This window comes from Salvelinus fontinalis, chromosome 38 (genome assembly GCF_029448725.1).
Source record: "Salvelinus fontinalis isolate EN_2023a chromosome 38, ASM2944872v1, whole genome shotgun sequence".
NCBI classification, from domain to species: domain Eukaryota; kingdom Metazoa; phylum Chordata; class Actinopteri; order Salmoniformes; family Salmonidae; genus Salvelinus; species Salvelinus fontinalis.
Genome location: NC_074702.1, coordinates 19,410,379 through 19,425,711, shown reverse-complemented (window position 1 = coordinate 19,425,711; position 15,333 = coordinate 19,410,379). Strand labels below are relative to the sequence as shown.

Below are 15,333 nucleotides of genomic sequence, written 5' to 3'. Positions count from 1 at the left end.
GCTTGTCCTGCGTTGCATATAATCAATGCGGTGCCTGTTAATTTATCATCGAATCACAGCCTACAAAACGGGTGATTTAACAAAAGTGCATTAGCGAAAAAAAGCACAATCGTTGCACCAATGTACCTAACCATAAACATCAATGCCTTTCTTAAAATCAATAGAGTAGTATATATTTTTAAACCTGCAAATTTAGTTTAAAAAAATGCATGTTTAAAAAAAAATGCAATATTAACTAGGGAAATTGTGTCGCTTCTCTTGCGTTCAGTCCAAGCAGAGTAAGGGTATATGCAGCAGTTTGGGTCGCCTGGCTCGATGCAAACTGTGTGAGGACCATTTCTTCCTAACAAAAAACATAAATAATTTGCCAGAATTCTACATAATTATGACACAATGTTGAAGGTTGTGCAATGTAACAGCAATATTTAGACTTAAGGTTGCCACCAGTTCGATAAAATACAGAACGGTTCCATATTTCACTGAAAGAATAAACGTTCTGTTTTCGAAATTATAGTTTCCGGATTTGACCATATTAATGACCTAAGGCTCGTATTTCTGTGTGTTTATTATATTATAATTAAGTCTGATTTGATAGAGCAGTCTGACTGAGCGGTGAGCGGTGGTAGGCAGCAGCAGGCTCGTAAGAATTCATTCAAACAGTACTTTCCTGCGTTTGCCAGCAGCTCTTCGCAATGCTTGAAGCACAGCACTGTTTGACTTCAAGCCTATCAACTCCCGAGATTAGGCTGGCAATACTAAAGTGCCTAAAAGCACATTCAATAGTCAAAGGTATATGAAATACAAATGGTAGAGAGAGAAATAGTCCTATAATAACTACAACCTAAAACTTCTTAACTGGGAATATTGAAGACTCATGTTAAAAGGAACCACCAGCTTTCATGTTCTCATGTTCTGAGCAAGGAACTTAAATGTTAGCTTTTTTACATGGCATATATTGCACTTGTACTTTCTTCTCCAACACTGTGTTTTTGCATTATTTAAACCAAATTGAACATGTTTCATTATTTATTTGAGACTAAATAGATTTTACTTATGTATTATATTAGGTTAAAATAAGTGTTAATTCAGTATTGTTGTAATTGTCATTATTACAAAAATATACACTGCTCAAAAAAATAAAATGGAACACTTAACACAATGTAACTCCAAGTCAATCACAGTTCTGTGAAATCAAACTGTCCACTTAGGAAGCAACACTGATTGACAATAAATTTCACATGCTGTTGTGCAAATGGAATAGACAACAGGTGGAAATTATAGGCAATTAGCAAGACACCCCCAATAAAGGAGTGGTTCTGCAGGTGGTGACCACAGACCACTTCTCAGTTCCTATGCTTCCTGGCTGATGTTTTGGTCACTTTTGAATGCTGGCGGTGCTTTCACTCTAGTGGTTAGCATGAGACGGAGTCTACAACCCACACAAGTGGCTCAGGTAGTGCAGCTCATCCAGGATGGCACATCAATGCGAGCTGTGGCAAGAAGGTTTGCTGTGTCTGTCAGCGTAGTGTCCAGAGCATGGAGGCGCTACCAGGAGACAAGCCAGTACATCAGGAGACGTGGAGGAGGCCGTAGGAGGGCAACAACCCAGCAGCAGGACCGCTACCTCCGCCTTTGTGCAAGGAGGAGCAGGAGGAGCACTGCCAGAGCCCTGCAAAATGACCTCCAGCAGGCCACAAATGTGCATGTGTCTGCTCAAACGGTCAGAAACAGACTCCATGAGGGTGGTATGAGGGCCCGACGTCCACAGGTGGGGGTTGTGCTTACAGCCCAACACCCGTGCAGGATGTTTGGCATTTGCCAGAGAACACCAAGATTGGCAAATTCGCCACTGGCACCCTGTGCTCTTCACAGATGAGGGCAGTTTCACACTGAGCACGTGACAGACGTGACAGAGTCTGGAGACGCCGTGGAGAACGTTCTGCTGCCTGCGACATCTTCCAGCATGACAGGTTAGGCGGTGGGTCAGTCATGGTGTGGGGTGGCATTTCTTTGGGGGGGGGGGGGGGGGGCGCACAGCCCTCCATGTGCTTGCCAGAGGTAGCCTGACTGCCATTAGGTACCGAGATGAGATCCTCAGACCCCTTGTGAGACCATATGCTGGTGCGGTTGGCCCTGGGTTCCTCCTAATGCAAGACAATGCTAGACCTCATGTGGCTGGAGTGTCAGCAGTTCCTGCAAGAGGAAGGCTTTGATGCTATGGACTGGCCCGCCCGTTCCCCAGACCTGAATCCAATTGAGCACATCTGGGACATCATGTCTCGCTCCATCCACCAATGCCACGTTGCACCCTAGACTGTCCAGGAGTTTGCGGATGCTTTAGTCTAGGTCTGGGAGGAGATCCCTCAGGAGACCATCCGCCACCTCATCAGGAGCATGCCCAGGCGTTGTAGGGAGGTCATACAGGCAAGTGGAGGCCACACACACTACTGAGCCTCATTTTGACTTGTTTTAAGGACATTACATCAAAGTTGGATCAGCCTGTAGTGTGGTTTTCCACTTTAATTTTGAGTGTGACTCCAAATCCAGACCTCCATGGGCTGATAAATTTGATTTACATTGATAATTTGTGTGTGATTTTGTTGTCAGCACATTCAACTATGTAAAGAAAAGAGTATGTAATAAGAATATTTAATTCATTCAGATCTAGGATGTGTTACTTTAGTTTTCCCTTTATTTCTTTGAGCAGTGTATATAGGAGAGGGGAAAAAAGGCTTTTTTGGTCCTCCAATAATCGGTATCGGCAGTGAAAAATCATAATCGGTCGACCTCTAGCCTTGAGACTCAAGAATAATTGGCCTTTTGTGCGATTCGATCCTTAGCCATTAGGGCTTTTTAGCCACTGCTTTTGACATAGCATGGCATTTACTTCTACACTATTAATTTTGTACTATGCTCTTGCATCTAAGCTGTAACTTGCCCTCACATCTGCATATTGAATTTAAATTCATATACACAAATGTGTTACTTCACCCACACCATGGCCTTGAGTCTCCTTTCTCTCCATCCAAGTGAACAAATCAGAAATGAGGGGTCCACTGTCTCCAGCAGGACAAACGGATCCAGATGGAAACTCTGGGATCACATTCCCAACAGGAAAACATCCACCTGAGGGCACAGACACATCTCCTATGTCCATTAATGCTAATCAGGATCAGGTTCCCCGCTCTCAGGAATGTGTGTGTGTGTGTACTGTCACCAGTGCCTTGGGAGCCATGGAGGTTATTGGTAGTCATCACAGTGAAATCATGAGCACCATGACTCATGGTTCTCATCTGGTTCATCTAGTTTGCCTCTACATGTGTTCCAGCCCCCTAGCAGGCAGACACTACCCAGTACCCTGCTTTATCCCAGGGGACATGGAACAACTGCCATAATCTAAAATGATAGTTCACTCCAACATCAAGATGTTTCCAACCCTCAAGACATGAGCGGAGTCGTACAGTACACAACCTCTACACAGATGATATGGGACTTGGACTCATCTCAATAAGACCCCTTTAAAAGGCCTGGAAACTGCTGACAAACTTCTGCTTTTGGAGTTATTGATCACTTTATACAATAATTGTATTATCCATTTCTTCGAAAATCTATTGGGTGTAGTGTTATGAAATAAACGTTAGCTGTAACATTCTGTTTTCCTCTGATGCCATATCCTGTACCAGATAGAATCAATTAGCTCCGCCTTAAGCTGATTGCTGGCTTTGATACGCAGGTATAGCAGTATACAGTTCCACACACGATCCACAGCCAACAGAATCTAGTGCCTATATACATATGCAGAAAGATCTTTGAATGAGTTTAAGAAATTCTTCCAAGAATAATCTAAAATAGTGCTCCAAATTGTTAAAAAGTAATTTTCAAGATAGAATGCGCAGTAGGGGAGAAACAGTGCCACCCCACCACCATTGTTCTAGGTCGTTATCAATACAATATCACAATAGGGTGCAGAGCATTCGATTTGCGTGCTAGAGGGCAAGGAGACCCCCAGCTCCACTTAAACCATTGACAACTACATGCCATTTTCAAGGGATTGTCAAATAAAAAGTGAATTATTTGGTTGTAATATAGTCACCTCCTAAATTTTAGATTTTTCCATACAAAACAATTGCGCATATTTAGCTCAGCTCTTTCATCAGAGTTATACAGCATGCTCATACATGCGATCATACACTGTTTACCAGGGGGCAGGGCTACCGACGTTAAGGCTAATCTGAAGATGGTGCTGGCTAAAGCTAAAACTGGCGAGTGTAGAGAGTATAGAGATATTGTTATACGTCGGCACCAACGATTTTAGGATGAAACAGTCAGAGGTCACCAAGCGCAACATAGCTTCAGCGTGTAAATCAGCTAGAAAGATGTGTCGGCATCGAGTAATTGTCTCTGGCCCCTCCCAGTTAGGGGGAGTGATGAGCTCTACAGCAGAGTCTCACAACTCAATCGCTGGTTGAAAACTGTTTTCTGCCCCTCCCAAAAGATAGAATTTGTAGATAATTGGCCCTCTTTCTTGGACTCACCCACAAACAGGACCAAGCCTGGCCTGCTGAGGAGTGACGACTCCATCCTAGCTGGAGGGGTGCTCTCATCTTATCTACCAACATAGACAGGGCTTTAACTCCTCTAGCTCCACAATGAAATAGGGTGCAGGCCAGGCAGCAGGCTGTTAGCCAGCCTGCCAGCTTAGTGGAGTCTGCCACTAGCAGAGTCAGTGTAGTCAGCTCAGCTATCCCCATTGAGACTGTGTCTGTGCCTCGACCTAGGTTGGGCAAAACTAAACATGGCGGTGTTCGCCTTAGCAATCTCACTAGGATAAAGACCTCCTCCATTCCTGCCATTATTGAAAGAGATCGTGATACCTCACATCTCAAAATAGGGTTACTTAATGTTAGATCCCTCACTTCAAAGGCAGTTATAGTCAATAACTAATCACTGATCATAATCTTGATGTGATTGGCCTGACAAACATGGCTTAAGCCTGATGAATTTACTGTGTTAAGAGGCCTCACCTCCAGGTTACACTAGTGACCATATCCCTCGTGCATCCCGCAAAGGCGGAGGTGTTGCTAACATTTACGATAGCAAATTTAAATTTACAAAAAAAAAGAACAACATCTTCGTCTTTTGAGCTTCTAGTCATGAAATCTATGCAGCCGACAATCACTTTTTATAGCTACTGTTTACAGGCCTCCTGGGCCATATACAGCGTTCCTCACTGAGTTCCCTGAATTCCTATCGGACTTTGTAGTCATAGCAGATAATATTCTAATTTTTGGTGATTTTAATATTCACATGGAAAAGTCCACAGACCTACTCCAAACGGCTTTTGGAGCCATCATCGACTCAGTGGGTTTTGTCCAACATGTCTCTAGACCTACTCACTGCCAGAGTCATACTCTGGACCTAGTTTTGTCCCATGGAATAAATGTTGTAGATCTGAATGTTTTTTCCTCATAATCCTGGACTATCGGACCACCATTTTATTACGTTTGCAATCGCAACAAATAATCTGCTCAGACCCCAACCAAGGAGCATCAAAAGTTGTGCTATGGGCCTCCCGGGTGGCGCAGTGGTCTAGGGCACTGCATCGCAGTGCTAGCTGCGCCACCAGAGTCTCTGGGTTCGCGCCCAGGCTCTGTCGCAGCCGGCCGCGACCGGGAGGTCCGTGGGGCGACGCAGAACTGGCATAGCGTCGTCCGGGTTAGGGAGGGTTTGGCCGATAGGGATATCCTTGTCTCATCGCACTCCAGCGACTCCTGTGGCGGGCCGGGCGCAGTGCGCGCTAACCAAGGGGGCCAGGTACACGGTGTTTCCTCCGACACATTGGTGCGGCTGGCTTCCGGGTTGGAGGCGCGCTGTGTTAAGAAGCAGTGCGGCTTGGTTGGGTTGTGCTTCGGAGGAGGCATGGCTTTCGACCTTCGTCTCTCCCGAGCCCGTACGGGAGTTGTAGCGATGAGACAAGGTAGTAATTACTAGCGATTGGATACCACGAAAATTGGGGAGAAAATGGGATAAAACATTGTAAAAAAATTGTTTTTTTTATTTTTTATGTCGTGCTATAAATTCTCAGACAACACAAAGATTCCTTGATGCCCTTCCAGACTCCTTCTGCCTACCCAAGGACGTCAGAGGACAAAAAAGTTAACCACCTAACTGAGGAACTCAATTTAACCTTGCGCAATACCCTAGATGCAGTTGCACCCCTAAAAACTAAAATCATTTGTCATAAGAAACTAGCTCCCTGGTATACAGAAAATACCCGAGCTCTGAAGCAAGCTTCCAGAAAATTTGAACGGAAATGGCGCCACACCAAACTGGAAGTCTTCCGACTAGCTTGGAAAGACAGTACCGTGCAGTATCGAAGAGCCCTCACTGCTGCTCGATCATCCTATTTTTCCAACTTAATTGAGGAAAATAAGAATAATCCAAAATGTATTTTTGATACTGTCGCAAAGCTAACTAAAAAGCAGCATTCCCCAAGTGAGGATGGCTTTCACTTCAGCAGTAATAAATTAATGAACTTCTTTGATGAAAAGATCATGATCATTAGAAAGCAAATTACGGACTCCTCTTTAAATCTGCGTATTCCTCCAAAGGTCAGCTGTCCTGAGTCTGCACAACTTTGCCAGGACCTAGGATCAAGAGAGACACTTAAGTGTTTTAGTACTATATCTCTTGACACAATGATGAAAATAATCATGGCCTTTAAACCTTCAAGCTGCATACTGGACCCTATTCCAACTAAACTACTTAAAAAGAGCTGCTTCATGTGCTTGGCCCTCCTGTGTTGAACATAATAAACGGCTCTCTATCCACCGGATGTGTACCAAACTCACTAAAAGTGGCAGTAATAAAGCCTCTCTTGAAAAAGCCAAACCATGACCCAGAAAATATAAAACAACTATCGGCCTATATCGAATCTTCCATTCCTCTCAGAAATGTCAGAAAAAGCTGTTACGCAGCAACTCACTGCCTTCCTGAAGACAAACAATGTATACAAAATGCTTCAGTCTGGTTTTAGACCCCATCACAGCACTGAGACTGCACTTGTGAAGGTGGTAAATGACCTTTTAATGGCGCCAGACCGAGGCTCTGCATCTGTCCCCATGCTACTAGACCTTAGTGCTGCCTTTGATACCATCGATCACCACATTCTTTTGGAGAGATTGGAAACCCAAATTGGTCTACACGGACAAGTTTTGGCCTGGTTTAGATCTTATCTGTCGGAAAGATATCAGTTTGTCTCTGAATGGTTTGTCCTCTGACAAATCAACTGTACATTTCGGTGTTCCTCAAGGTTCCGTTTTAGGACCACTATTGTTTTCACTATATATATTTTACCTCTTGGGGATGTCATTCGAAAACATAATGGTGACTTTCACTGCTATGCGGATGACACACAGCTGTACATTTCAATGAAACATGGTGAAGCCCCAAAATTGCTCTCGCTAGAAGCCTGTGTTTCAGACATAAGGAAGTGGATGGCTGCAAACTTTCTACTTTTAAACTCGGACAAAACAGAGATGCTTGTTCTAGGTCCCAAGAAACAAAGAGATCTTCTGTTAAATCTGACAATTAATCTTGATGGTTGTAAAGTCGTCTCAAATAAAACTGTGAAGGACCTCGGCGTTACTCTTGACCCTGATCTCTCTTTTGACAAACATATCAAGACTGTTTCAAGGACAGTTTTTGCCATCTACGTAACATTGCAAAAATCAGAAATCTTCTGTCCAAAAATGATGCAGAAAATTAATCCATGCATTTGTTACTTCTAGGTTAGACTACTGCAATGCTCTACTTTCCGGCTACCCGGATAAAGCACTAAATAAACTTCAGTTAGTGCTAAATACGGCTGCTAGAATCCTGACTAGAACCAAAAATAAATAAAAATAATAATTTTTAAAAAAGAAATAACATTTGATCATATTACTCCAGTGCTAGCCTCCCTACACTGGCTTCCTGTTAAGGCAAGGGCTGATTTCAAGGTTTTACTATTAACCTACAAAGCGTTACATGGGCTTGCTCCTACCTATCTTTCCGAGTTGGTCCTACCGTACATATCTATACGTACGCTACAGTCACAAGACGCAGGCCTCCTAATTGTCCCTAGAATTTCTAAGCAAACAGCTGGAGGCAGGGCTTTCACCTACAGATCTCAATTTTTATGGAATGGTCTGCCTACCCATGTGAGAGACGCAGACTCAGTCTCAACCTTTAAGTCTTTATTGAAGACTCATCTCTTCAGTAGGTCCTATGATTGAGTGTTGTCTGGCCCAGGAGTGTGAAGGTGAACGGAAAGGCTCTGGAGCAACAAACCACCCTTGCTGTCTCTGCCTGGCCAGTTCCCCTCTCTCCACTGGGATTCTCTGCCTCTAATCCTATTACAGGGGCTGAGTCACTGGCTTACTGGTGCTCTTTCATGCCGTCCCTAGGAGGGGTGCGTCACTTGAGTGGGTTGAGTCACTGACGTGATCTTCCTGTCTGTGTTGGCGCCCCCCTTGGGTTGTGCCGTGGCGGAGATGGTGGTTGAAGATATCCCTCTAGTGGTGTGGGGGCTGTGCCTTGGCAAAGTGGGTGGGGTTATATCCTTCCTGTTTGGCCCTGTCCGGGGGGGTATGATCGGATGGGGTCACAGTGTCTCCTGACCCCTCCTGTCTCAGCCTCCAGTATTTATGCTGCATTAGTTTATATGTCGGGGGGCTAGGGTCAGATTGTTATATCTGGAGTACTTCTCCTGTCTTATCCGGTGTCCTGTGTGAATTTAAGTATGCTCTCTCTAATTCTCTCTTTCTTTCTCTCTCTCAGAGGACCTGAGCCCTAGGACTATGCCTCAGGACGACCTGACATGACTCCTTGCTGTCCCCAGTCCACCTGGCCGTGCTGCTGCTCCAGTTTCAACTGTTCTGCCTGCGGCTATGGAACCCTGACCTGTTCACCGGACGTGCTACCTGTCCCAGACCTGCTGTTTTCAACTCTCTAGAGACCGCAGGAGCGGTAGAGATACTCTTAATGATCGGCTATGAAAAGCCAAATTACATTTACTCCTGAGGTGCTGCACCCTCGACAACTACTGTGATTATTATTATTTGACCATGCTGGTCATTTATGAACATTTGAACATCTTGGCCATGTTCTGTTATAATCTCCACTCGGCACAGCCAGAAGAGGACTAGCCACCCCTCATAGCCTGGTTCCTCTCTAGGTTTCTTCCTAGGTTTTGGCCTTTCTAGGGAGTTTTTCCTAGCCACCATGCTTCTACACCTGCATTGCTTGCTGTTTGGGATTTTAGGCTGGGTTTCTGTACAGCACTTTGAGATATCAGCTGATGTACGAAGGGCTATATAAATAAATTTGATTTGATTCATGCTCAGTAAACATCAATTGATTATGTCATACATAAAGGTAGCATTGATCTCTCAATATTGGCCACCATTAATTGGATATTTGAGTGATAAAATAATAATGAACTATACCTGACATGTATGAGTGGTTTAGGTTAATTTCCCCATCCTTTGTGGCCTCTGCCTGTCAAGCAGCAGAAGGGCACATTTGCCGATGCACTGTTAGCTGATCATTGTAACTTTGCAAGCTACCAGTAGAAACATTGTACAGTTGGCTAAACATAGTGGTAAGTAGACCTAATGTACTTTTTTATCCAACCAATGTAGACCTACTTAGTGAAGTTAGCTAACATCCCCTTTTCAACTTTGTTTAAGTGTTTGAAAGTTAGAGGCATAAATATCATACCTGTCAAAAAAAATAAATGCTAACCTCCCTTTTATTGTAATGGTGAGAGGTTATCATGTCTTGGGGGGATGATATTTGTGCATCTAACTTTTGCACTCATCATTCACGATTCATTCCGGACTATCCGTAAACATGGTAGCATGTTTAGAAACATACATTATTTACCATTCATTTCTAATGGGGCACAAAATGATCTGAAACCACCAAAACAAACAGCAAAAGCATCCAACAAGTTTGTAGAGTCACAAGCTTGATGTAAACATTGTGTGCTAGGAATATGGGACCAGATACTCAACTTTTGACTACTTAAATACACATACAGTACCAGTCAAAAGTTTGAACAGCTACTCATTCCAGGGTTTTTCTAATATTTTACTGTTTTCTACATTGTAGAATAATATTGAAGACATGTATTTGTTTAGTGTGTAGTGGCTTTGATGGCATGCACCCCACTTGTTTCTGCCCCACCAAGATTTACATGCTAAAATCACCACTGCATATTGTGCACTGATGGCTGAGGGGGAAAAAAGTGTTTGTTGTTTTTAGTAACTTCTTTGTTGTTGTAATATCACAAACAAATGAGGCAGTTTCACCATTAAGGAGCCCAGCTTTAAGAGTCCATTTGTAACAATTAATAAACGTTGTGAACATGCTGTCATTTCTCAACCCCCATATCAGCTGTGTTACACGCACACTGCTTCACCCAAAACACTGGTGTGTGTGCATTTTACAAGCTGGTTGGCCCAGTGGCAGCTGACCACAAAGTTTCAAGACAACGCCAAAAAACAGCAGCAACTAGCCATATAAGACCATACTACTGCCGTCTCTCTCATGTGAACTGTGCAGTACTAAATCTGTTAAAGCACACATTCCTGGTTCTTCTTTTTCTGACCTGCCCGCTGGAAGAGAGACTGGCTTATATTACACACAGACACACATGGCCCAGGTTGAGTGTGTGTTTTTGTGTGATTCTTACCTTGGCGAAGAACACTGAGAGATGAGTCTCACTGCCAAGGATCCATATAGGGAATTTAGGAGACTTCAGGAACGCACCCACCTGAAACACACATACAAACCAAAACTGGAGCAAAGCAGTTCTGATTCAGATTCCAGACCAACTTTACTGTCTGAACCCAGACCAGGTTAGTTTTACAGACTAAAGGCTTTCTGATGCCATTTCAACTGACAAAAGGAATGATCAGGGAATACAATCTGATGTCGTAATAGAATATGTACACAGTAAGAGAGAAGAAAAGACTGTCATATTGTTGCTAATACAATGGTTGTTCAATAAGCAGGTTTATAGCATGAACATACCAATGTACCCAGGTCTAACTCATCTACCCAGACTTACTCAGCTATTCTACTAATCTACTGTAGTCCCTGCTCCTTACACATTTCCTGTAGCCACTCTTATTGTTATGTTTTTTTCTGTAAAATGAAATGTTATTTTCTCCCTTGAATCTCCCAGTATGTGTGAGTGTGTATAGGGTTGGGGTTAGGTGGTGAGGACTATTGCCTCCAAACACATTTACACATGGGATCTCACAAGAGTGGTTTGTTTTCCACCACTATCCAGATCATAAATGTCCTACTGCATAGTCAGTCACACACAAGAAGTGGCTGTATGTGTGAGAGAGGGAGTGTGTATGCCAATGTGTTTATTTGTCGTGCTGATTCTCTCACAGAACGTTTGAATCGCTCTCCGCAATCATTCGTGACTAGTGAACAAGAACAAACTCACCACTATGGTTTGGACATAACAAGCCTGAAGGAATGTCAGTCTGTTTGTTCGTACCTTGCAGTAGCGTAGTGACTCCATGAGAGTGAGGAAGCCCACTGAAGCCTGGTTGTGGATACCATGGAGCTCTGAGGGAGAGAGGGAGGGAAAGAGAGAAGAGAAAGAAGACCAGCTTAGACCAACAAAAAACTAGGTGAAACAGCTTCTTTGGTCTCTGTGTGTATGAAAGTTTGACTGATCACTGCCATCTAGCGTTCAGATGTGGGATCACAGTCACCAGGAAACTGGACAACGTCTTCGTAACACCTTCCGTAAACTGAGTAAACTGAGCAATAAAGTCGCCTAATGCTCATTGAAGAAAAGATTAAAATTAAATCACGCTGCCAGATAATGAGGTTTATTGGACAACACTTTGCACTAATATAATGTAATCCGCTGTGTGTGTGTCCCGTTTGGTAGAGCATGGCGCTTGCAACGCGAGGGTTGTGGGTTCGATTCCCACAGGGGACCAGTGTGGAGAAGAAAAAAAAAGTATACAAATGTATGCACTCAGTAAGTTGCTCTGGATAAGAGCGTCTCCTAAATGACAAAAAAAGTTACAAATAAGTCAGCCTGCTTGTGGAGTACTTACTCATGCCAGAGCACTCCCTGTCTCCGTCCCACACATTAGAGACAGCATGGCCTGTCACTAACAGGTTAACCAGACTCTGACTGCAGAGAAAAAGAAAAGTAATGGCTTAAGCTTTTTGGAACATCACTTAGCTCAAGTTGTCAAAAGAAATGTAGCTGATAAAGATTCAATACAGTGACGGATCAGAGGTTGTACCTGCCGTGGCCATAGACTGGATCTATGAGAGGCTCTGCAGTATCTTCAATCTCATTCCTGATGTTCTCTATCCTCTGTAGACAGAAAGAGAAAAGTGGTTACATGCACGCACACAGAGTGCAGAGTCATATGCACACATAAAAACACATGCAGAGCCTTACCTTGGTGAGGATGACAGAGTAGAGGAAGAGCAGGACTCCACAGCGCCCTTTCCAGGTTTCGTAGAGAGACACCACCTCCTCTCTAAGCTCTGATAATGACTTCACAATACGCTTCCTGTAGACATGAGAGGTCAAAGGTCAGGGGCTAGAAGTCAGCGAGACCACCTCTAATGACATTGCACTCATTTAGAGGTCAGAGACAGGAGGGTTCATGCTGACAGTGTTGTATAATGTCATTATGCAATCAAAGATTGTGTGTATCTCATTAAGGAATCAGTGAAGAGTGTGCGTGCTGAGTCAGGAGTGTGTGCTGAGGCAGCAGGTTGTAAATCATTATTGAGAAACTCCAGTCACACACACAGGCTTAGCCAATCCCAGACAGATGGAGACACACACACTAGAATTCCTGACTTTCCTGCAATGCAGTGGTCCTTTCATCTCCATGGAAGTTATGGCCAATAGAGAGATGAGTCAGTAGAGTTACTTACTGGAGGATGCTATGAAACCGCTCAAAGCCAAGATCCTCAGCAGCCAAAGCAGCTACACACAATAGACACACAGAGATGCAAACACACACGTTTTAGTGAAACAATTTAGGTAACATTGACAGAACACATGTCATTATTCTAGATTCACAGTGACAGCAATACTACTCACTATGCAGTCTACCCACTATCATATGCGATGATTAATACCATCTCACTACAGCAATGCAGTTATTCATATTCGATGGGTATTAGTGGATAGATGAGTAGTGGGACTCACTGGGTTGCTGGTCTTGCTGGGTCTGGCTGGTCTCCGGACCACCTGTGAGGGATGTTTGAGTGGTAATGTGGGGGCACTGTCCTTTGGCCCAGGTCACCAGGCAGTAGGAGGTGTTGGAGGAAGTAGAGCAGGCCTGTTCCAGGATCTCAGCCAGAGTAGAACATAGGGCCGCTTTCTGCTCCTCCTCTACAAGAACAGAAGATATAGGCTAGGTTTCTAATATATATATTTATGATGCATCTCCATTTGGAGCTCTCTCTGCATCTCCATTTAGAACCCTCTCTGTTTAACAGGGTCAGTTTGGGGTCAGAAGTTAGGGTTACCTGTGACGTGTCTCTAGTTACAACTTTTTCTGTTAAACAGGGTCAGGGCTAGGTTTCCCAAACTCAGTCCATGGGACCCCAAGGTGTGAATGTTTTGTTTTTTCCCTTAACACCACAGAGCGGTTTAAAATAATCAACTAATCATCAAGCGTTAATAATTTGAATCAGCTGTGTAGTGTTAGTGCAAAACCCAAAATGAGCTCCCCTTGGGGTCCCGAGGACTGAGCTTGGGAAATGCTGGGTTAGGGGTCAGGGTTACCTGTGATGTGTCTCCAGTTAGAACTCTCTCTGTTAAACAAGATGTTCTTCAGAAGGAAGGCCTGCAGGAAACAAACAATCAGGAAATATTCTACAAGCTGTAACCCATCTCTATAGCACCAAAAACACAGCATGCCGTCCTCATCAACCCTATCCACTCTGTCTAAGAACAGATGTTTACGAAGACACTCCAGCACCATAGAGTACTATAATAAATAAACAGTAGTAAAGAAGGCTTCTCAGCTGAGTGACTGTCGGGTGACTTCTGTAAAGTGTTATCTAAGAAGATGTGTGCCTGTCCAGATATCATCATTCTGGTTACAGACACCAACACCCTCTACCTGGTCATAGGCTGGGCCACCTAACTCATGTTTGTGTGTAAGGTTATGCACTGTCTGGTCTGGGGACTGGTCCATACCTGTACAGGAGCAATGACAGCGCAGGGTCCTCCTTCAAACTGCTCCAGTGCTGTGTGTTCTGTCTCACTGAAGACCAACCCTGAAATACAGGAATCACAGAGTCACTTATTTTGCCCCACCACTGACAATGTCTAGGATTGTGTTCAGGTTAGAGGGGGGTGCGCCAGAATGGAGCGAAGTAGGCGAGAGGTAGCTTACCTTGGGTCCATCTCCGGAAGAGTGAAGCGGACACCCCGTTGCTGCCTGGTCTTTCCCAAACTAGATCCACAACCTCTTTATTTAACTCCCCCATCGCTCTATAACACTGGTCCAACAGCCCTGGCAAACGGTTAGCTGGCTAGCTAACTACAATCAAATACAGAGCAGTTACTGCGCACACAGCCACGGTCCCGTTCGGGTTGGAGGATAGCTAACCTTAGCTAGCGTTGTGGTTTACTCTTCGACTTTCCAGGAACTGGTGCTTCGCTTCCCTCGGCATCGGCCACAACGAAGCTCCGTGGCAGGGCAGTCTCCCCGGTCTGACCAGCGGACAGATGGGCGATAGGAGCATTAACGTTAGTTAGCTACCTAGCTAGTAATGTTATGTGGGCGCGTCTGACCGGCTATCTTAGCGTGGGCCGACTTCTCCAGCAAAGCAGCGTGCGTAAACTAGTTAGCTGCCTGGTCAGCTGTCCAGATTGATAAGAATAAATTAGGGAGCCAGACTGTTAGTTGACTGCTCAATTCTCCTTGGTCCAAATCGTAACGTTACCTTGCTACTAGTAGCTTGCTAACGTTAACTCGTTAGCACCAGTTTGCTATGTTTTAGCTAGCTAAATGCATAACGTTTTGACGTTCCAAAGAGCGCTGAGGCGGTGGCAGTTTAAATCCAGGTCTGAATGCCGGTAACTTTCGTTTAGTCAGTTGCTAGAAGGCAAACGCCTGTAATAGATATCTGAAGTAGTAAAATCTTGAAAATAATATTTGATTGTCGTCGGTATCAAAGACTAGCTAGAAGTATGTCATTCGTCTATTTACAACAGCTGTTTGGAAATGTGTATTGAGTGACGAAAACGCTCGTAGCTGTGGATTGGTCTAA

At 44.1% G+C, this 15,333-nt stretch overlaps 1 protein-coding gene across 1 annotated transcript in view; it reads right to left on the bottom strand.

Moving 5' to 3' along the window:
• The window catches only part of LOC129837062 (ubiquitin carboxyl-terminal hydrolase MINDY-3-like), a 52,526-nt gene extending 37,201 nt beyond the window's left edge, over window positions 1-15,325 (bottom strand). The window contains exons 1-10 of the mRNA XM_055902963.1: window positions 14,454-15,325; window positions 14,255-14,334; window positions 13,838-13,898; window positions 13,256-13,441; window positions 12,979-13,030; window positions 12,491-12,605; window positions 12,330-12,403; window positions 12,135-12,214; window positions 11,561-11,631; window positions 10,739-10,819 (exon numbers count right to left, since the gene is read on the bottom strand). Of these exons, the coding sequence (XP_055758938.1) occupies window positions 10,739-10,819; window positions 11,561-11,631; window positions 12,135-12,214; window positions 12,330-12,403; window positions 12,491-12,605; window positions 12,979-13,030; window positions 13,256-13,441; window positions 13,838-13,898; window positions 14,255-14,334; window positions 14,454-14,547 (894 nt within the window). The 5' untranslated portion in view covers window positions 14,548-15,325. The remainder of the gene's footprint in view (window positions 1-10,738; window positions 10,820-11,560; window positions 11,632-12,134; window positions 12,215-12,329; window positions 12,404-12,490; window positions 12,606-12,978; window positions 13,031-13,255; window positions 13,442-13,837; window positions 13,899-14,254; window positions 14,335-14,453) is intronic.
• Window positions 15,326-15,333: the final 8 nt, after the last annotated feature.